The sequence below is a fragment of the Dermacentor albipictus genome, chromosome 1 (assembly GCF_038994185.2).
Source record: "Dermacentor albipictus isolate Rhodes 1998 colony chromosome 1, USDA_Dalb.pri_finalv2, whole genome shotgun sequence".
NCBI classification, from domain to species: Eukaryota; Metazoa; Arthropoda; class Arachnida; order Ixodida; family Ixodidae; genus Dermacentor; species Dermacentor albipictus.
Genome location: NC_091821.1, coordinates 522,846,630 through 522,868,165, shown reverse-complemented (window position 1 = coordinate 522,868,165; position 21,536 = coordinate 522,846,630). Strand labels below are relative to the sequence as shown.

At 44.7% G+C, this 21,536-nt stretch overlaps 1 protein-coding gene across 19 annotated transcripts in view; it reads right to left on the bottom strand.

The window, feature by feature from the left end:
• Positions 1-21,536, bottom strand: part of LOC135908131 (tRNA-queuosine alpha-mannosyltransferase) — a 219,909-nt gene that overhangs the window by 158,229 nt on the left and 40,144 nt on the right. For 17 of the 19 annotated variants that reach the window (XR_010566214.1, XR_010566215.1, XR_010566216.1 and 14 more), the window contains exons 2-3: positions 20,934-21,164; positions 16,873-16,982 (exon numbers count right to left, since the gene is read on the bottom strand). Coding sequence is in view for 15 of the 19 variants with exons in the window: in XM_065439892.1 (XP_065295964.1) it covers positions 16,873-16,982; positions 20,934-21,164 (341 nt within the window). In the remaining 4 variants the exon portion in view is untranslated. The remainder of the gene's footprint in view (positions 1-16,872; positions 16,983-20,933; positions 21,165-21,536) is intronic. The other 2 variants (XM_065439895.1, XM_065439896.1) reach the window with 1 other exon arrangement.

Genomic DNA, 21,536 nt, shown 5'->3' with positions numbered 1-21,536 from the left:
GCTGAGCAGTTGAATGCGTTGGTGTGACTGAAGATGCATTGGAAACAGATGATTATGCAGATGTCTAGATGTGCGGGAGGGACGAATGAGTGGTAAAGTAGATGGGCGTACATTATGCATGATTTTGTGCACAAGACAAAGTAATGCTATATTCCTGCGCGATTCCAAAGATGAAAGCAACAATGACAACTTGATGTTAGTTACGCTCGAAAATGGGCTATAATCTCTGGCAATGAAACGAACAGCATGGTTTTGGATCGACTCGAGAAAATGAATTAGATATGCCTGATGAGGTGACCATATAGAAGCTGCGATTTCGAGCTGCGGTTGCACTAATGTTTGGTAGGCTATCTTTCTAGTGAGGGAAGGAGTGCTGCGAAGGTTACGTTTTAGATATCCGAGAGTGCGCAATGCTTTAGGCATTATTTTCTTAATGTGGGATGACCATGAAAGGCTAGGTGTTAGAATAATTCCAAGGTATTTGTATGAAGATGTGCGAGCAATGATACTATTGCCAGATGAGTAACTGAAAGTAGAGTAGGACTTTTTGCAAGTAAATGTCATTAGATTACATTTGTTAGTGTGTAGGGTCATTTGCCAATCCAAACACCAGTTAGTGACACATTGAAGGTGCTGTTGAAGAGCAGTATGATCAGCGGGGGAGCGGATTTCACGGTAAATAATGCAGTCATCTGCGAATAGTCGAACACTGGATGTAATGTTAGATGGCAAGTCATTGATGAAAATCAGGAAGAATAAGGGTCCAAGGACACTTCCCTGAGGTACGCCTGATGTTACGTTACTGAAAGGGGAAGAGTACTGGTCAATGACAGTGGACTGCTTTCGAAAAGACAACAAGTTTCTTATCCAGGAAATTGTTAGTTCGTCAAGGTTTATGCATGAGAGTTTAGAAATGAGGCGACAGTGAGCCGCACTATCAAATGCTTCAGAGAAGTCTATGAATATTGAGTCAGTCTGAGCGTAGTCGTCCATATTTTGAAAAAGATCCGTAGTGAATTCAATTAGTTGCGTCTCACATGAAAGGCCTTACTGAATCCATGCTGATGTTTAAAAAAGAAGTTATTACATTCTAAGTGATGAACGACATAAGTAAAAATGATGTGTTTGAGTAACTTGCAGGGAATGCTAGTTAGTGATATGGGACAGTAATTACTCACATCGCTCTTCTCACCTGACTTGAATATGGGTATGATTTTGCCGACTTTCCAATAACTCGGCAGCTCCCTTGTTGACAGTGACTGCTGAAATATATGACTAAGGATTGTACTGGAAGGGACTTGTTGATGCCATCAAATCCGGAACTAGTCGATAATTTGAGATTGTTAATCAAAGTAGCAATTCCAGTGGCTGTTACGGTAATAGGAGTCATATATTGGTAATCAGAGTCTGCCATCTTTGGCATATCGGAATGGTCTTCCTTTGTGGACGTGGAAAGGAAATAGTTGTTAAATACAGATGCGCAGTGCTCTCACGATATGGGAAGAATGCTATCCACCAATGAGGGAGAGTCAGTGCAGTTTGAAGGAGATATGGTTTTCCAGAATTTCTTAGGATTATTTTTTATCAGTGACTGAAGGTCATCGGAAAAGAATTTATGCTTTGCATGACGAAGGGAACTGCAGTAGGCTTTTTCGCAGGCTTTATGTTTATTCCATGAATCTAACATGTTGACACTTTTGGCTGCCCTGTATACACGTTTCTTTTTGTTTTTTAACACATTCAAAGTTTTATTAAACCATGCTTTGGAGCAGTTGGTGCGTGTCACAGAGTTGCATGCCCGCGCTCCTCTCAAGATGGCCGCCATTGCCGCAGCAGCAGCAACGCCGCTTGAACGGCGATGAGGGAGAGCGCTCCCCATTGTCCCTGATCTCGCCAGACCGGTTCGGTCACGTGTGTCGGCTGAGCGCGGCGGAGGGACGACGCGGCTCGGCGAGTGGCAGAGCAGCTTGGGGGACGAAGAGTGGGGTCGTGCACCGGGGAACAGCGGAAGTGTGGTCGGCAGGCTGACATCTCCAGGCCGAAGTCTTCGCCGGTCGAGCGACAGACGGTGCAAGTTCATCAGGATCTTCGGCAGCGAGGTTGCAGCAGCCCAACGCTCTTCAGATCGGGACCTCGGCAAGCACGCCCCAGATAAGCCTCGTGTTCCAGGCCGCTCTCAGAACTTTCCGCCGGACTCTCTTTTCTAATCGCGTTTAATCTTTCATTTGTCTATCCATCGCGTGTTAATTCTTTTATGTCATGTTAGTGTAGTGCTTGCCGTATTTATTGTCGCATGTATTTTTCGTTTGTGTCGCGTATTTTATTTGTATTTCGCGAGTGTTAATGGTTCCCACGTGGTGGGCTTAGTGTCGCGCGAGTGGCGTCAGGGCGTGTGCTGTGTGACCCGCATGCCTTTCGCGAGCTAGGACCCACTACTGGAAGTTTGCATGTTTTTTTTTTTCCACTATGTCTCGGGCATGATTTTATTGTATTAAATTGAGTGTGAGTGTTGTACGACGTCGCCTCCCGTGTCATGCCTCTGGTTCACGGTCGATCAGGCGTGGACCTTATCGCCGGTCAGCAGTCGAACCCTCAGTAAACGCACGCGGGGTGGGTTTGTTGTCGCCCCATCCCCTCCGGTTTGGAGAGTGCGAATTACCCCACCACCAAACTTTGACAGTGCGAAATGAGATCTGAGGTATGTATTTATTTGCTAGACCTAGTAGTTATTCTTTAAAAAGGCACCAATTTCTGTTGACTGATCGTTGAGAAAATGTTGCGATAAATCTAGATGAAAAGCTTTGTGAATCTGGGTTAATGGGGTTATAGTCTGCTCTTTTATGGTGAAATATTCGTTTTGATGTTAGATTATGTGTACATGAAGATGTGCGAACTGTAAATTCCAATAACGAGTGGTCACTGAACCCATCAGTGACTGAAATGGTGCTAACTCTATTAGGTGCTGTTGTTAGAACAAAGTCTAAGACGTTAGTAATGTGCGTTGGTTGGAGGACTTGTTGCTCAAAAGAAAAATCAAGGATGAGCTGGACAGTCATTAGATACATGCGAACTGCCTCTTAAGTTAGGCCAATCTATGTCCGGGAAATTAAAATCGCCAAGAATGAATATACTATCAGCTTTAGGGAATTTAGAACGAACAGCAGTAAGGTTATCAAGCAATTTAGAAACGAAGTTATCAGTGCTGTCAGGAGGCCTGTAACAAGCTCCGTAAAGTGACTTTGATCATGTCGACGTTATACAAACCCACACTACCTAAATAGCGGAGGGTATTTGTACATATGAACGAAGTGATGTGTTTCTTTATTGCCAGCAAGACACCACCTCCCCTTCGATTATGCCTGTCTCAGCGATAAATGACATAGTCCTCCATATCAGGAAAAACTTTGCTGTCATTCACGTTGCCACAGAGCCAAGTTTCCGTTAGTGCCAAAATATCACAGTTACTTTATTCCAAGTACGATACAATTTCGGTGCGTTTAAAAATTATACTACAAATGCTAGTAAATGATAAAGCTAAGTACAAAGGGTCGATGTGGGCATGTTGCGCAGCAGAGGGGTTGTCAGACGCGCATGTTATCGGGTTAAGTTCTAGCTATTGCGAAATTGGTACCACGGTATCGGACAACGAGTCATACCTGTAAGTAGTGTTATCTACTCACAGTTTGTCGAGGGTTAACTTCAACGGCACGCCCCTGGTTTTTGCTAAGGCAATGAGCTTGCGTCGGGCGATGCACACTTGGAAGGAAAAATCTTTGCGAACAGGGAATTCCGTGCCTTTGAATTTGTAGCCATTTTCTATTATGCTTTGTTTATCTTTAAAAAATGAAAATTTAGCAATTGGCCTGCTCTTCTCTCTGATGAACTGGCCAAGGTGGTGTGCGAGTTCTATTTTGGTGGGTTCGATGGCGATGCCAAGGAGTTCTCTGCACAAGTTGATAACTTTAGATTCAGATTATGGTCATGATTCATTTCGATCATCAGGGATGCCAAAGAAGAGTAAATTACACCGCCAAAGTCTGTTTTCGGCATCCTCGCAATGCATCTCTATTGTTTTAAGCTGCCTCGAGATAGCATGGGATTCTTCAGGAGACTCGGGTGATGACCTATTGCCAAAACTTTTAATTGATTCGAGATCGCCTTCAACAATCTGAAGCCTAATGGATAACTGTTTCAGTTGATTGTCAACAGATGCCTGCCAACTTTTAAGGGCTCGCAGGTCCTTTCGAATTCCATCTTGACCGGTTTCGATACGTCGCAACAATGCCAAAATGGTAGCTAGGTCAACGGGACCAGGATTTGATTCGACGTCTCTAGAAACAAGTAAGCGTACCTGACATATGAACAAGCACAACAAGTTTTTACAGCGTTTGATAGCAAGTGGCAACTCGCTGGGGTACGACACCACAAAAAGACAGCGATTGCTGCTCTTCAGGCAAGAACAACTATTCAGGTAACTAACCTGGAACAGAAGAATTGGTGAATGCTCCATGTCAAAAACGGTGTCGTGCCCCAGCCGGCGGCGCCAAATGATTGCTTATAAGCTGCGTATCCCGTGCTGATAGTGGCGGCACGTTGTCTTGATATTCCTGGTTGCCAGCACCGGGCAGGAATGAATCCAAACTTTGGCGATGGCGGACATTCCACAGAGCGGTTAGTTGCTGGCATGCTGACTGCTTCCCGAGTAGCACATGATGCGGTAGACAACGGCAGGGCCAGCAGAAGTAGGTGCACCTAGAACAGAAGCATCGGTGAATGCTCCATGTCTAAAACGGTGTCGTGCCCCAGCAGGGCGGCGCCGAATGATTGCTTATAAGCTGCGTATCCCGTGCTGATAGTGGCGGCACATCGTCTTGATATTTCTGGTTGCCAGCAGCGGGCAGGAATGAATCCGAACTTTGGCGATGGCAGGCATTCCACGGAGTGGTTAGTTGCTGGCGTACCGACTGCTTCCTGAGTAGCACATGATGCGGGAGACAACGGCAGGGCCAGCAGAAGTAGGTGCACCTAGAACAGAAGCATCGGTGAATGCTCCAAGTCTAAAACGCTGTCGTGCCCCAGCAGGGCGGCGCCGAATGATTGCTTATAAGCTGCGTATCCCTTGCTGACAGTGGCGGCACGTCGTCTTGATATTTCTGGTTGCCAGCAGCAGGCAGGAATGAATCCGAACTTTGGCGATGGCGGGCATTCCACGGAGCGGTTAGTTGCTGGCGTGCTGACTGCTTCCTGAGTAGCACATGATGCGGGTGACAACGGCAGGGCCAGCAGAAGTAGGTACACCAGGAACAGAAGCACCGGTGAATGCTCTACGTCTAAAACGGTGTCGTGCCCCAACAGGGCGGCGCCGAATGATTGCTTATAAGCTGCGTATCCCGTGCTGATAGTTGCGGCACATCGTCTTGATATTTTTGGTTGCCAGCAGCGGGCAGGAATGAATCCGAACTTTGGCGATGGCAGGCATTCCACAGAGTGGTTAGTCGCTGGCGTGCCGACTGCTTCCTGAGTAGCACATGATGCGGGAGACAACGGCAGGGCCAGCAGAAGTAGGTGCACCTAGAACAGAAGCATCGGTGAATGCTCCATGTCTAAACGGTGTCGTGCCCCCTTCAATTCATACGGCCGTGCGTCTGTTGGTGAGCTCGTAAGACGCAGTGGATTACCCCTGGTGACTGTGCACAACCACATCTACCGATTAAAGCTCCTCTTTTAACTTGTAAACGGCCATTATAAGGTTAACACATCCAAGTTCTTTACTTACTCATAAGGTTATAACACGAGACAAAGGCATACTTTATCAATAACCCCGTTGAATGCACGGAATAACTGTTTCAAATATTCTTTTTTTCCTAGGACAATAACAGACTGGAATATAATCTTAATTCTGAGATTGTTACCCAGAATTCCTTATCAATGCTTGAAAAATGCTTGCAAATGTTATGAATTCGTGTGCATTATTTGTGCGTTACATATTCTTCACAATGTTTGAAAAATGCCAGCATATCTGATGAATTTTGTATGTGTTTACATGCTTGCATATTTCTATGTATACCCACCCTGCTATGATCTGATTTCAGATCACAGTATTTATAAATAAACAAATAAATGATGTTTTGTCAGAACCGCACTGACACGCTTTCCCATGCCAAGAACAGCAGAGGTCACTGGTGGCGCCAGACGGACATTGGCCTTCTATAGTAAGCGCAGCCCACACCTTTCCACAGTGAAAAGCTTGTTCTCAAAAGCAGTGATGGCCTTGTTCATAAAACAAGAAACCGCGAGACATTCTGGAGGTTCAGTCACGACAGCGGTGCAGAGAAAGTGACAGGTTCAGTACAAATGTTTCGACTTTGTGTAGCTGTTCTTCACACAACATATGCATGTGGCTCATAGCTCGGTCCGAGTATTCTAGGCTGATTATTTGTGAGTTCACAAGAAGATTGCTAAGAAAAAAAATATTCGTTGCATAAACGTTTTGGATGTTGCCTCCCTGCGACAGCTACTGCCAGAGGCTGAGAATATTTGCGACACCGACGAAATCTGCCAGCACTGCTTTACGTGCCTCAAGGAAATCCTGTCTTCATTGACAACTTGAACAGGTACGTCCACCTTTCTTCTGATGTTTTACCATTGAAGACACCGTCTTCCATTCACAAACGCAGCAGACAATATTACGGAAACAGAAAATGGGCAGAGATAGAAAGCGTCATGGTGACGAAGATACACTCAACTTTAAGCGCTCCATACAGAAGCGTCAGTACACCTGAACCACCTGTGACAGAATGTCGCGCATGCGATGGCTGGTTAAATAGCTTGAAGCAAGCGTATGAGGCTTCTAGGTCCCATCAAGAGTGTCTCTGTCTCCTAACCATCGTGCCACCAGAATTAAAAAACAAACATGTTCAAGAAGCAATCCCAGCTGTCACAATGTATATATATGCTCAAAAAGGCCCGAAATTGGCGTAAGAAGCATGGAATGTGGTTAGATTCTGATCCGTACATGAGGTCAAGGTTAAGCCTATCGGATGTACAAGCTGTGCTCGACTGCTTCACCAAGGACGAACTTGGGTGCTCTCGGCAGAGCCCGAACAAAAAGAATGCTGTGTCAATCATTACGAATGGCCAAAGAGAGTTTGTCTCAAACTGGTTTATGACACATTCTATCTGCGAAACGTTTCAGATGTAAAAAAACATCTCACCCCAAAAGTGCCATTGCCCTGTCAAAGCTTTACAGCACGCGTTTCAAGATGGATGCTCCTCACACCACAGCAAGAGCTTTGCATTTCCTTTTAGTGCACTAATGCCAACCTTTGTGTCTCCCCGCTTGAGAACGCAACGGGCATGGAAATCGCATTGGAAGGCACGAAAGCATTGTGCCGCTGTGGCTCCCCAACCACACATTATATGTTAGGTGAATGCGAGCGCTGCCCATGGAGTGAAAGCTTCACTTTGGCCAGACTAGAAATCGTCGACGAGGACGAGGTGACATTTGCTGTTTGGGAAAGCGGTGACTTAATCACAAAGACGTCATCTCCAACCCTTTTTGTGAAAGAGCTCGGCAAATGGGTGACCAAATGGATTCCTCACAAATACATGTGCTGCACTCAAGCCGTGGCTATTCATGAAGCAAAGTGGGAGCAGTGTTGAAGCATTGTTCTGCATTTTGATTTAGCGGAAAACTGGACTGTCCTTTTCTCAAGTGAAACACAATCATACCATTGGCACAAGAAAGAAATCTTCATTTTCACCTGTGTCGCCACGACAAGGAAAGCAACACACAGCTTTGCTGTCATAAGCGACGACATGCATCACGAAGTGTTAGATGAAAAATCACCCTTCTATATTACCATGTAACATGTGTCAGCATTGATGTTAAAAATGGGTACCAGCTGTACGAGTTGTGCCATTCCAAGTACATGTTTGCGAGGTGGATATTTTCCGCTACTGGGCAAGGAAAGAATGCCTGTGACGGTGTGGGTGGACTCCTTACACACCCAGCTTCCCTGCAAAACCTGAGGTCTGGAAGCACCGCCTCCATTCAGTCGGCACACGAGATGGTCTCCCAACTTAGCGACAACCTCAAGAATGTGGCCCTGCTATGTGCATTTGCTGCAACCATTGAGGAGCATCGTCAGCAAAAGTCAGTAAAGTGGAATTCAGTGCCTTGTGTGCCGGGAATTCTGCCACGGCACGTGTGGATGTGTGCCCGCAATCAGTCAAGTGGACATGCGCAGTCCGTTGCGAGAACTGCTGCTAGCCAACTGATGGTGATTAAACCCTTTTAAATACTAACTGAAAGGACACACGATAAATTTGTTTGAGCACCACAAGTAATGTCGAGTTTGTTCTCTCTTACATCCCAGAAAACAAAGCAGAAAATATAGTCAGTTCTTGCCACAATGAGAAACCTAGGTAACCCTTCCTTCATTTGTGGCAACTATTGCCTTTTCTTTTTTTAAGAGAGAGTAAATGTTAACTGGAATGAGTTCTCGGAGCACCAAAGTCAGCATGCTCAACATGGGTCACTTTGACTCGTTATATTTTGTGGCTAAAGCAAATGACGAAACATGTTATCATACCTACGTTTTGCCCGACACAAGCGGACTTCCATCCAATATTTTTTCAAAATTGGAACCAGAGTTTTTTTTATTTCATTTTTTGACAATGAGTTTTTTTGAAAAAGCTTGTTTATCTAACCATTTTATTTTTGATTTCTTGTGTTTTATGTAAGATGATAATTTGCATAAATGTTGGAAAGGGAACGTTCTATGTTTGACACGTTTTTCAAGTTTTCTATGTAAAATAGAAAACGCTCCAAGATGCATCAAAGTTACAAAATTTTTCTGATTTGAGCCATGTTTGTAATTTCTTCACATTTTTTTCATTTACGGACAGCATAAAAAACGAATGGAACTAATTTACTGTGAAGCATATTAAAATGAGCTGAAAAGGTTTTCGACACCACGTGTTTAGCTTGCATTCCATTTGGCCACGCAATCGGAAAATATTGTGGTAAGTAATAAAAGGACACTCGCGCCACCACCTTCAAATAGCTTTCTTGGCTTGCTGGGAACGCTTTTCGGGAATAAAATTTTCGGTTCCGTGCAGTTTGAATATTCCTACATGACATAAAAATACCAGACAAAACAAAAATATCAAGCCGACATGCACGTTCGATCTCTCGTGGAATCACCATGTGGCAACAGGTAGCATCCTGGCAACGGCGAATGCGAAGGTCGTCGGGGTCTCCACTGCATTGTGGCAATGCCGTCGACGATGTCACATGGCTGCTCACCAAGCTGCAGACATGGTGCATTGATGGCGAACCCTCGTAGGCTCATCTCGCACTATAGGCATCGGCAGTAGACTTAGCCAGCTTGTTCGCAGTGATAGCAGAGCGGACGGTGGTTGGGGGCGAGCCAAGCGGCAGCCTTCCTTAAAATGCTGCACAGGGTTGGCTTGCTGGTGGTGGTATGGCAGAAACCGGAGCAGCAGTTATCGGGCCCAGGAACAGGCGCGGAGGGAAAATGTGACAGTCCTCTATGGCGGCATACGTCATCGCTTCCGGCTGAGACTGAGGCAGTTGAGGCATTCCAAGTGGCTGTTGGATCTCCTCATGTGCGACACTGGCAATCAAAACCACCAGAGGCTGTGATGAAGGGAACAACTTTTGAAGCTCCTCCCACACGACTGATCTGATGGACTCGTGCAGGTCATCAGTGCTGAGTGATTAAACTTCGCCGCATTTTCCCAAGATCATGTGATACTAGTTGAATTGTTGTTTTGCATTTCCAGTGTTTTCTCCATGCTTGTAGCCTTGCAATGAAACTCTTTGACTGTCTTCAGTGGGTTTCTTATCATGCCAGTGAAAGGTACTTTCTTCTCCTCGGACATTTCCGGGTCGGCAAGGTGGAACAAATGGCTCAATTCTTCCATCAAGATGGCAACATTCTCGTTAGGTAACTGTACTTGGGCTTCCACAAAGGCCTTTCCTTTTCAGACAACGCTCATGAAGGTCCTCAGGAAGTTACTTCAAAACAGATCCCATGTTGTAAAAGTGGTTTCTCACAGCATCTTTGAAGAAGGACACATAGCATAGCTTATCCGCAGAGGCCCAGTTGTTGAAGGCTGGGATCCTTTTAAAAGTTTCAAACCAGGTTTCCTGATCTCTGACGAAACTCCATGAAAGGTTCTCTGGGTTGTTGAAGCACGATGGCTGACACTGGTGCTGCCATTGTGGTTGTTGACTTGGCCACGATCGCCATGGCTGTCTCTGAAAAGTCAGTGCTCTGGGGGCAGTCCTAGCAGCCTGCAGCTACCTCGCTGTTCCTTGGTGATGTTGGTGTCGTTTTCCAGGTTAGGGCTTGGATCATGGCTTTACAGGGGCGTTCGGTACATGAACGCACAAGCACCTCCACCCAATGTCATGTAGTAGCGACGGGGAAGAACACAGCGGCAAAACTGTGAATGATGAAACTAACTTTTTATTGAGTGAACATGTGTCTACAAAAGCAAGTTACTCTCAAAGCACAACAACAGCAGCGAACACAGTCGGCAATCGTCGAAAATCTGATCTGCAGGTAGACAATAGACCTAATAGACACGCTTTCACAAATGGTTACTACCTGCAGCAGAAATATTAGTGTTTGCTCTTACGAAGCACCACTATACCCTTGAATGACTGAGCCAATCCTCGCCATTCTAAAAGAGAAGGATTCATGGTACCGTAAGTGGAAGCAACACAAGGATAATGTTTACTATCTAAACCAATTTAAGAACCTGCGCAATAGATCTGTGTCAATGATGAGGGCACGAAAAAAAGCATATTACACGCGTCTCATTGAACAGGCTTCTCGCAATTCACATAAGGTCTGGAAAATAATTAATGCTTTTCACCAATATCGGCCGTCACTGGCTGCTCAACTCCCTGAATCACAGAAACAAAATGCTGCATCCAATCCAGTTCTCAACACTTTCGGAATGTTTGAAATCAAACCCGATAACATTACATCCATTATTCTCAGCTTACCAGGCAATAAATCTGCTGGACTGGACGGAATTTACCCACGCATACTTAAGGGGGGATGAGGGTCTTGAAAACTTTTTTTTTATTTCTTAACATATCTTCCTGAAAATTGGCATGCAGATATATCTTTGAATGCTGATCCCAAATATATATTCAGATTTTATATATCTCATCTAGAAATGAAGATATTGCAAAATAATTGATCCCACATAGGTCTTTTCTTACGGGCCATTATGATAATTTCTTAATTAAAAAAACTAGTTTCAAAGAATAGCTTTCATTTCCAAGGGCCCACTGCACATCCTAAAGCTAAAGAAATTTTTAAAAAGTGATCATAGAGGTCGTGAATGAATAACAAAGTAGGAAGAAAAAAACAATGCAGGAGTAATTAGCTTACATCTGACCTAATTGCTAGCCTATTGGGTTTAATGAAAAATGGAAAGCTTTAGGATGTAGCTGAGGTTTTACTGAAAAAAATGATACCTAATTCAATAAAATCAATTGATGCAAACACTATGAAAAGTTCTGTAAGGCAAAGGCATTTGATCGAAAAAGCAAAGCTGAGAAAATTGCATTCAAAGTTTTGCTTACTCTGCCACTTTTGTTTACCTATCACATGGAAAAATTTAATGCTTTAGCATGCAGCCCAGTCATTACTGAACACAATAACACCAAACTCACAGAAATCTGTTCATGTAATGATTGTGAAAACCTCTGTATTGCATTGGCACTTGACAAAAAAAAAAAAAAGCTCAGAAAGTCGTCTTCACTAGCTGCGCCGACGTTCATTAGCTCGAACTTGCGGGAAGTCGCGGACTTATTCGCCAATGAAGTTTTAATGTTGTCTGCGTACTTTTCACGCCCCGCGCACTCCGCGCAAAACACCGTGTCGAAGCGTTGAGCACGCGAGCTCGGTTCAGCCGCGTCCGTCGGCACCGAAGCGGCGTGCGGAAACGCCGAAGTCGACGTTAGGCTTAGCTCAGCCGGCTCGGCCGCTTTCGACGACACGGAATCCGAAGCGACTTGCAGCGTCTCAAAAGTTAGCATTTTCGACGGGCTTAGTCCAGGCGCATCCACCGGCACTGCAGAGACTTGCGGTAACACCGAAGTTGACACCGATCGGCACTGTCCAGCCGCGTCCACCGGCGAAGCTGTTGTTGGCGAGCTCAGTCCAGCCGCATGCACCAAGGGCACAGCAGCTTGCGGCATCACCGAAGCTGTAGTTCTCGACGATGTAGCGCTCTTATTCCATGCGCGCCTCTTTTTGCTGACTGCTTTTCGGATGCTTGCTTTCAAGCGCGCGTCTCGCGCCATCGTGACACGCGGTACAACGACACCAGGCACGCAAAAGCAAGAAATTCTTGGTTAAAAGAAGCGACTCAATAGCCAAAATATCTACAAGAACGATAAAGAAAAAGGCAGAACGAAAAATACTAGGAAACAAAGATGAATGCGAAAAATGACGTGCGCGCCGGCGAAAGCAGACGACGCGAAGGAGTCGAACAACGCGGCCGCGGGGCCGCGGCAGGCGTCACGGCCAATCAGAGGGCTGCGCCTCGGGGAGGCGCCCGTTTCACCCAATCAGCGGCTGTCTCGCGACGATTTCGCGCTTGAGAACGGGTGCCTGGGTTGCCGATCGCTCCGCTGCACGAGGGTCTGCAGCGTGCCGAGGGGCGCCAGAATGGAGAGCGGGAAACCAGCTTTCAAACGAGACCAAGATGGCGCCGATCGGTTCGCGTCGCGCGGAGCTACGGCAGCTTGAAAATGAGGCAAACCTTCGCGCTTGGCGTTCAATTTCGGCTCACCGACGTTTATAAATTACCGTTTTTTTAATACTTCGAGTAGGAATTGAGCCATAATAATTTGTAGAGGCATAGTTGGGACATTAAAGACTTCAAAAACGCAATTTTTGAAAATTGCCATTTTTGACCATTTTTCGAGATTTCAAGACCCGCGTCCCCCCTTAAGGATAACACTGATATCTTGGCACCCGTCTTATGAAAACTTTTTAATCATTCATTAAAATGTACAAAGTACCCCCATGCACTAAAGATTGCCAAAGTTGTCCCGGTATACAAAGATGGAGACCGATCAAACCCGTCAAGCTACAGACCCATTTCTGTCCTAAGCGTTATTAATAATATTTACGAAGATTTTATCCAATAATATTTGCAAATTCTTAGAAAAATATAACTTACTCTGTCAACAGCAACACGAATTTCGAAAACATCATTCAATGGCATCTGCAGTCGTAAGCTTGACTCAATTAATCAATACAGCATTACATGAAAACAAACTGGCCACCGTTGTATTTGTTGATTTAAAGAAAGCATTTGATACCGTGGATCCCGCTATTATGCTCAAGAAATTAAACCCCTATGGATTCCACGGTATAGTCTACAGCTTACTTTCCAGTTACATCAAAAACCGTCAAGAAGCTGTAGTTACCAATAACATTATATCATCATTTCAATATATACAGATCGGGGTTCCTCAAGGATCCGTTTAAGGGCCCATGTTATTTTTGTTATACTTGAATGATTTGCCGAAGGTCCTAAGTTGCTCTGATATTTTAATGTATGCAGATGACACAGCGATCATAGTTACAGCTGACAACCATGAGGATTTAGAAGCAGACAAATGCTGAATTGAAAAAAATTTCAAGCTGGTTTTTCACCAAGCTAATGATTAATTCAAGCAAAACCAAATATATAGTATTTAGCTCACGAGCAAAAGTCATTGACAGCTTCCAAATTAACATTTTCATTAATGACCACTCACTCGTACGAACACACTCATTTAAGTATCTTGGTGTCATTCTAGATGAACATCTTCACGGGAAAAAATCAGATTAGCGCCGTCTGTTCGATGTTGGCTTCTGGCTGTTATGCCTTATTTTAGGCCCGCGATTGTTTTAACACGCATACACTGCGTACCCTTTATTTTTCCCTTATTAACAGTCATTTAACATACAGTGTAGAATCATAGGGTTTGACATACAACACTTACCTTGATCCTATCTGGCGATTACGAAAACGGGCTATCTGAATTATAACACAAAGCAAGTATACTGAACCAAGTAAACCAATTTTCCAGGTATTAAATATCCTACCTTTAGACCTATTGCGGTCTTTAAAGACAGCGGTGTGTGTAAACAACACAGTAAAATATAACCAACCTTTCAATGCCTCCCTGTTTCGCTCTCCTTCTCGACTCACAAGAAACCTCACACATAGTAACTTTAATCTGCCACCGAATAATAACATCTACAGTGAAAGATTGGTGCAGTTTTCAGGAGCCAATGTTTGGAATGCTTTACCCCCAGAAATAAAACAGTCCCACAAAACAAATAAAACATTAAGAACATACTTTATGAGCCTTATTTGATCTATGTGACAGTTGTTTTCGGTTTGTGTTTGTTGTACCGTGTTGCTCATGACAGACATTTATTCATTCTGCTGTAAAAGGCACATTATTTTATTTTCTCATTGTATACTATACTTTGGCCTTTCGCCGTGATTTTGGGCTTCTCATTTTACACATGTGCTGTGTCATTGCCATCGTGTATTTTTGCTTCTGAACTCCACACTAGCCTCTGGCTATGGGTTCAGTCAGTGTTTTGATAATTTGTATGGCAAGAGTAGCAATAAAATGAAATAAAATAAAAACCGTGTCAGTTTTTATACATGAGTCATCGAAGGTTCCAGAGTAATCGCAGGTGCCCGCGTGTCTTCCAGAAAGTACTACACAATTCACATTGCACATACAATCCGATTACACAATGTGCGGTACCACCAGACAGTAGATAAAACCACTAATAACATTCTAGAAACTTCCGACACATGCAGGCACTTGCTGCGCTGAGTGATCACGTTTAACATTTATTAGCCGATGAAACGCAGTCTCCCAAGAAAGATAAATAAGTAAACATGTCAATATCGTCAACATGGCATGAAACCGTACCTTTTGTCGCCTACTCAAATTCAACGAAATGAATTTTTTCACATTCTAATTTGCTTTTTCTGATTGGCCAGTAATTCAGAAAAGCTTGCGGCACCCTCCGTGTAAGAAAAATCCATCGGCAACTGTACTTATTTGCATAAAAGGTTGAATTTCAATGTAGCAAAAATTTTATATAACAAAGCCAATTGGCAGTTATACTGATTTCATTTTATTGAGGCTTAACTGTATAATGAAATTTCACTGCTGTCAGTAAGGAATACCGAGAAATAAATAGAAACTTAAGAGGACGCACATGGTCAAGTGGTTGAATGACAAGTGGCTGCAGCTTCAAATCGTGCAGCATTCAACTAAGAGTGATCGTCGAAGTGGAGCGGCGTAATATTCCGTATAAAGTCTAAGTACGATAAAATGCTATCACGCTCTGCATACTGTATGCTTTGGGTGAGAGTGAGAGCATGTGTAAATGAGCTAAGAAGAAAGATGGCTTGATAAGCGCAGTCTTCCCATATGAGCAAGGAGAGGGGGGGGGGGTGTAGGAAGCTAGCCTTGACGCGATCAAGTGTGCGTGCACGATGGGGGGGGGTGAGAGGAAGTTGGGGGCAGATTAGAGCACCTCTTTTAGTGCGGTCGTAGCCGTGCACAGCTGCCAGCATAGCTGAGCACATATGCAACACGCATGCCCCGTTTTGGAATGGGCATGCCAAAATAGCGTGGCGTCATGTGTGCTATCTTCCCGTACGTTCAGTACTGGAAATTGCGTAACCTCAACTTTCAGAGACATGTTGAGGCTAGAGGCAGACAACGCATTTGCTCCTCGCTGCCCGCACTTTTTGGGACAGAATCGTCGCACTGCAGGCGACGCTATCAGTCGCCAGGGCGAAGTGGACACGAAAGTGTGGTTGGCTTCACTTTGTACCACCGACGTGAAGACATTGTCGACACGGCATGAAACTATATTTTTGATTGCTGACTCTCAAATTCAAAAAATTAATTTTTTTTCTAATATAACTTTGCATGCTTCGATTGCCCAATATTTCAGAAAATTTTTTGCAGCCTGTTCAATGTAATCAGAATTCATCGGCGACCACACTTACTGCATAAAAGGCCGAATTTCTCTATAGCAAAATTACTATATAACAAAGCTAACTGCCAATTTTAACGACTTTGTTATATAGAAGTTTAACTGTAGTTCACCTCTGTAAAAGCACTTGGAAAGCTAAGGAAAACATGTCATTAGAACCTTGAAATGGTGGTGGACCTACATCAGCTGCCATGTTGGTTGTCGCCAAGGGCAAACGATGCAGTGGCACAGCCCGAGCGGTGATTATGTCGGAGTGGCAAGGCACCGCTGCACTAGCATACACAAGCAACATGCGAGGAGCAAGTGGCATGATGGTGAGTCTGCTAGCTGCATGAACAAAAAGTTTTAACATACATACTAGAAACAGCAATATTAGAGTTGTTCGTGTAAATGCTGTGGAAAAATAAGTTTCCACATGCTTTGCATACAGAGTGGATGATATGGGCAAATGGACTTGACTGTATTCAAGGGAATGCTATGCCATCGCAGCTTGGTGGTCTACTTGGTTGACAGGAACTTTTGCAAAACAATACATGCCTTGAGCGATGCCTATCAAGCAGCGGCGTACATATGAAGGTACAGGCACACCAATTGTTCAATTAGTTACAGCCAAATCAAAAGCGATGCCATATTATACTTTGGGAGCGCTTTCAGCAGGCCAGCTTTCGTGCGCTGAGTCTAGAAAAACTGTGATGTGGTGTGACTGTGTTACAATGGTGCCTGCGTAGGACACAAATTAACAATGGCAGTGCTTGGGGAGTATTGTCAGCATGCTGAAGCGACTCACAAGGCAGCTCGTCAAACTTCTGTCCCAGGAAGGACACATGGAAGCACATGTCCAGTCGGTGCAGTTCAAGTAGTGCTTGCACAAACTCTTCGGGACCCTTGTCATGCTCCCTGCACCACAGATTGATTCAACTTAGTCCATGCTTCTTAGTTGTGATGAGCACACACTGGGCTACAAGTTAAAAGTAATCCATGATGTAACTGCATAGCATGGAAACAAAGGACAACACAGAATTAAGGGAAACAACACATTTGTGTATGGCATTTAGCAATCCTTGAGGACTGTAAAAGACAAGGTGTGTCTTTGCTTCACAGTGAATGTGCTTCACCGCACATGTGTAACAACTTGCTTAAGTGGACGAGATTAGTGGCAGTCTGTGCCACCTCATCCATTTGGCACACCTAGGAATTCTGAACCGATGACAAGTGCTGTTGATTTAAAAGCAGTCAGATGAGTTGAGCACACAATTTTAACAGCAGGTGACAACCACCAACGGAGTGTGAATGGTTGTTATTTGTGTGCTGGTGAATTGGAATACTGGAATATTGGAATTGGAAACAGGCCACCATTGGAATATGAACCTGGCAACGTTTAACGCTAGAACGTTATCTAGTGAGGCGAGTTTAGCAGTGCTACTGGAGGAATTAGAGGGCAGTAAATGGGATATAATAGGGCTCAGTGAAGTTAGGAGGCCAAAAGAAGCATATACAGTGCTAAAAAGCGGGCACGTACTGCGCTACCGGGGCTTAGTGGAGAGACGAGAACTAGGAGTCGGATTCCTGATTAATAAGGATATAGCTGGTAACATACAGGAATTCTATAGCATTAACGAGAGGGTGGCAGGTCTTGTTGCGAAACTTAATAAGAGGCACAAAATGAAGGTTGTAGAGGTAGGTCTACGCCCCTACATCCAGTCATGATGACCAGGAAGTCGAAAGCTTCTATGAAGATGTGGAATCGGTGATAGGTAGAGTGAAAACTAAATACACCATTCTAATGGGTGACTTCGATGCCAAGGTAGGCCAGAAGCAGGCTGGAGACAAGGCACTGGGGGAATATGGCATAGGCACTAGGAATAGCAGGGGAGAGTTATTAGTAGAGTTTGCAAAACAGAATAATATGCAGATAATGAATACCTTCTTCCGCAAGCGGGACAGCCGAAAGTAGACGTGGAGGAGCCCGAACGGCGAGGCTAGAAATGAAATGGACTTCATACTCTGCTCTAACCCGGGCACCATACAAGATGTGGACGTGCTCGGCAAGGTGCGCTGCAATGACCACAGGATGGTAAGAACTCGAATTAGCCTAGAGCTGAGGAGGGAACGGAAGAAACTGGTACATAAGAAGCCGATCAATGAGTTAGCGGTAAGAGGGAAAATAGAGGAATTCTAGATCAAGCTACAGAACAGGTATTCCGCTTTAACTCGGGAAGAGGACCTTAGTGTTGAAGCAATGAACAACAATCTTGTGGGCATCATTAAAGGGACACTAAAGGCTACTATTAGGTCAACGTGGACTGTTGAAATACCGTCACAGAAACCTCGAAACGCTTGTTTCGTGCCAAGAGAGACTTATTTTAAGAGAAGATGCGTTATGAAGCGTCCGTGTACCTCTAGCGCAGTTCAAATCGCCCGCCCTCCGATCGAGGAGTCAGAATTTGGAAAGGAAGACTGGAAGAGGCAGAAATTACATGCATGACAAATCAAAATGTATACTCAACTAATTGACAAAATCACATGAATTAAGTTTCTGACTAATTACTTTAGGGCATATTATATTTCTAAATTTTACCAAGGGAGTTCACAAGACCTATCCTCCAGAAACAAATTCTCGGAATGACATCAGTTCCACGATAATGATTTCCAAAATTTGCAATGAAATGCACTAGCATTTCAATTACTTCTGTGCTTCAATGCATAAAACGGCACAGAAAAGTAAGGAGAACATTGGTGCATTTTTACTGCAAGTTTGACGTCTGGAATTGAGAATGACAGTATTAAATTATCCACGGGAAGCTGCTTCCATCTGCCATGTTCTTTTTAATGTGGTCCAATGCTATTGACAATGTACGAGTGCATGGTCATGCTAACGTGTTTTAGTGTCAATAATTCTGTAATGCTATTTACATTTTGTGGTAATCATACTCATTTTGTGGAAAAAGATCTCAAAATGGAAGCGTAAATGTATGTGCAGCCTGCAGTGTGCGGAGAAATCAGCATCTTGATTTCTTGCCACTTGTTAAGGCAGCAGTGGCATGTGGCTGTACGATGCACTACGGATTGCCAAAAATGATGCTACAAGATCAGACACAAGCCAAGCAATTTACTAGCAAAAAATCACAGCAGATAATGGGTTCCTTTTTTCGTGGAAAGGGCCTCAACGATTGGAGGGGGGGGGGATTATTTGCTCTGTTGGAGGGCAGATTACCTGCTCATACCTTCAACAGAGGAGATAATACCCCCCGCACTCCCATCGTGCAGGCCCCTTCCGTGAAAAACGGAACCTACAATGACACGCCAACCGGCTGACACACGACGCTACCTCATTCCTTTACCGACATTGAATAGCACACCTCTCTTTTCAGTCCTACCCCCTCCCTGCTAACAAGCCCTCGTTCGTTGCCTTGCCCACCTGCATTACTCCACCTCCCCTTTAGAAGAACTGTACTTATACATACTGTGCCGAGGAAAGCATATGTCGCCTTAAAAAAGACAAGTCCACTTGTCAAAACATTGGCCCTGACTTTTACTTTGTTTTCGTTTTGCTCATCATCCTGATTTTCCATCCCCGTGTTAACACTGGCAAATGCCTTTGCTAAGACATGTCAGTGGCGTGCCAACAGGAGTTGACAGTGGCGTGCCAACAGAATTGTGCATCTGTGTCGATTGACTAACAGGCAGGCCACAAGGCCATGATCACTTGCTCTTGAATCATCTGTCGGATTGCAAGAGTCACATAATGTGCAAGCGCTTGCATGGCTGGCAAAGACGATAGCTGCCTGGCCACTTTTGGTATGAATTCCCTTATCTGTGACACCAGCATACCCAGGTCAACTAATAACCAAGGTGGGGAAACAATTGTCTGTTGGCATCGGCTGCCGAGATAAGTTTGTACAGCTCATCAAATCTCTAGCACAAATTCACGACACAGGATACGACTCTTACCAGCAACGATTGGAGAGAGTTGTCTTTCATTATGCGATTTATCTTCTCTCATTCAGTCCTTGAGATCTTGTGTATGTCAATCACATGTATGTAGCTCGTCAAGTTCTCATCTTGCTGCTACCCATGCCTACATAGGCGCTGTTCCCCATAAAGCACAGTGGGGCTGCCGAATATTTCTGAACTCTTAAAAGCAGTTCAAGCGGCAAGCCCACATACGTGGTTCTGAAACCAATGGTCTGTTATGTCCGTTAGACAGAATTGTGTGGTTTCGTAGCATATCACCCCACTAGTTGAAGGGCTCCCCCTTTCAAAGGATGCCAACCGATCCTCCACATCCTGACTGCTAAAGATGGCGCAGTCCACGGGGCATAACAACCAACGGGTTGTGCCTTGCTGGATGGTCCTGTCAGGCATGGACAGAACAGTGGGAAGCTTGAGTGTTGCAGGCTTCAAGACTTCAACCCACTTGCTGTGTGATGAGCAAGAAGCTGACCGAACAACCGCTTGTGGTGTTGCCCCAGTGTGGTTTCTTGATTACACATGCAATAATTTTCTAGTGCCACAGCTTCCGAGATCAAATTGAAAAATAAAATGCCTGCACTAACTCAAGAATATTGCATTTCATTTCAGATTACATGCTAAAATGAATATAATCATGTTTTTACATCACAGACTGTGGGACAAATTTCAGCATCAGTATGACAAGCATTCCATAACATTGCCTTCGTAGCCAGGAAAAGTCGTCTGCAAGTATATTTATCTTATCCAGTACACCTAACCAAACAAGCATCCCTTTTAATCATGTTTAGCCTAATACTGATAGCTACACTCAGACAATCTTGCCAGCACATTTAATTCCTGCTCGGTAACAGATATGCCGGCAAGTGCACCACTGACCACCGGTGAGGCCAGACTATATGCAAGGGCGCTGCAGGGTCTCTGCATGGCGATGGGGCCCATGGTGGCACGTCCACCGGAAAGGGCAGCACACGTGCCTTGGCCTCCAAGCGGCACCGCAGGGGCCCCAGGCGGCCTGCACCTGGCACGCGGTTCAGGAACGGCTCCACGGCTGACAGGAACGAGTCCCGGTTGAAGTGCGAGTTGAACAACACCACATCAGCTACTAAGCTGCACAAACGAGCAGGACATCATGCAATTAGAGCAATACTTGCGCACGCTGACGACAAGAGGAAGCACCATGGGCCACGAGTCTTCACCACAGGTTAGCACACTTACTCACGAGTACAGTGACTAATACTCACTACATATTGATTTCAGAGGTGTGAGATGCAGTGTCAGAGAGCGCTGCATGAACAGGAGTGAGTGATGGTTGGCGTGAATGCAAACAAAATTCAATGACTGCTATTTTGAGTTGTAAGTGTCTGTGACTGGGAGCGTGTGTGAGTGGGAGTGAACATGATTATGTGCGCGAGTATGAGGGAGGGCGTGAGTAGGAAGTGAGCGAGCGTACACGAGTGTGAATGAGCACATAGCCGACTG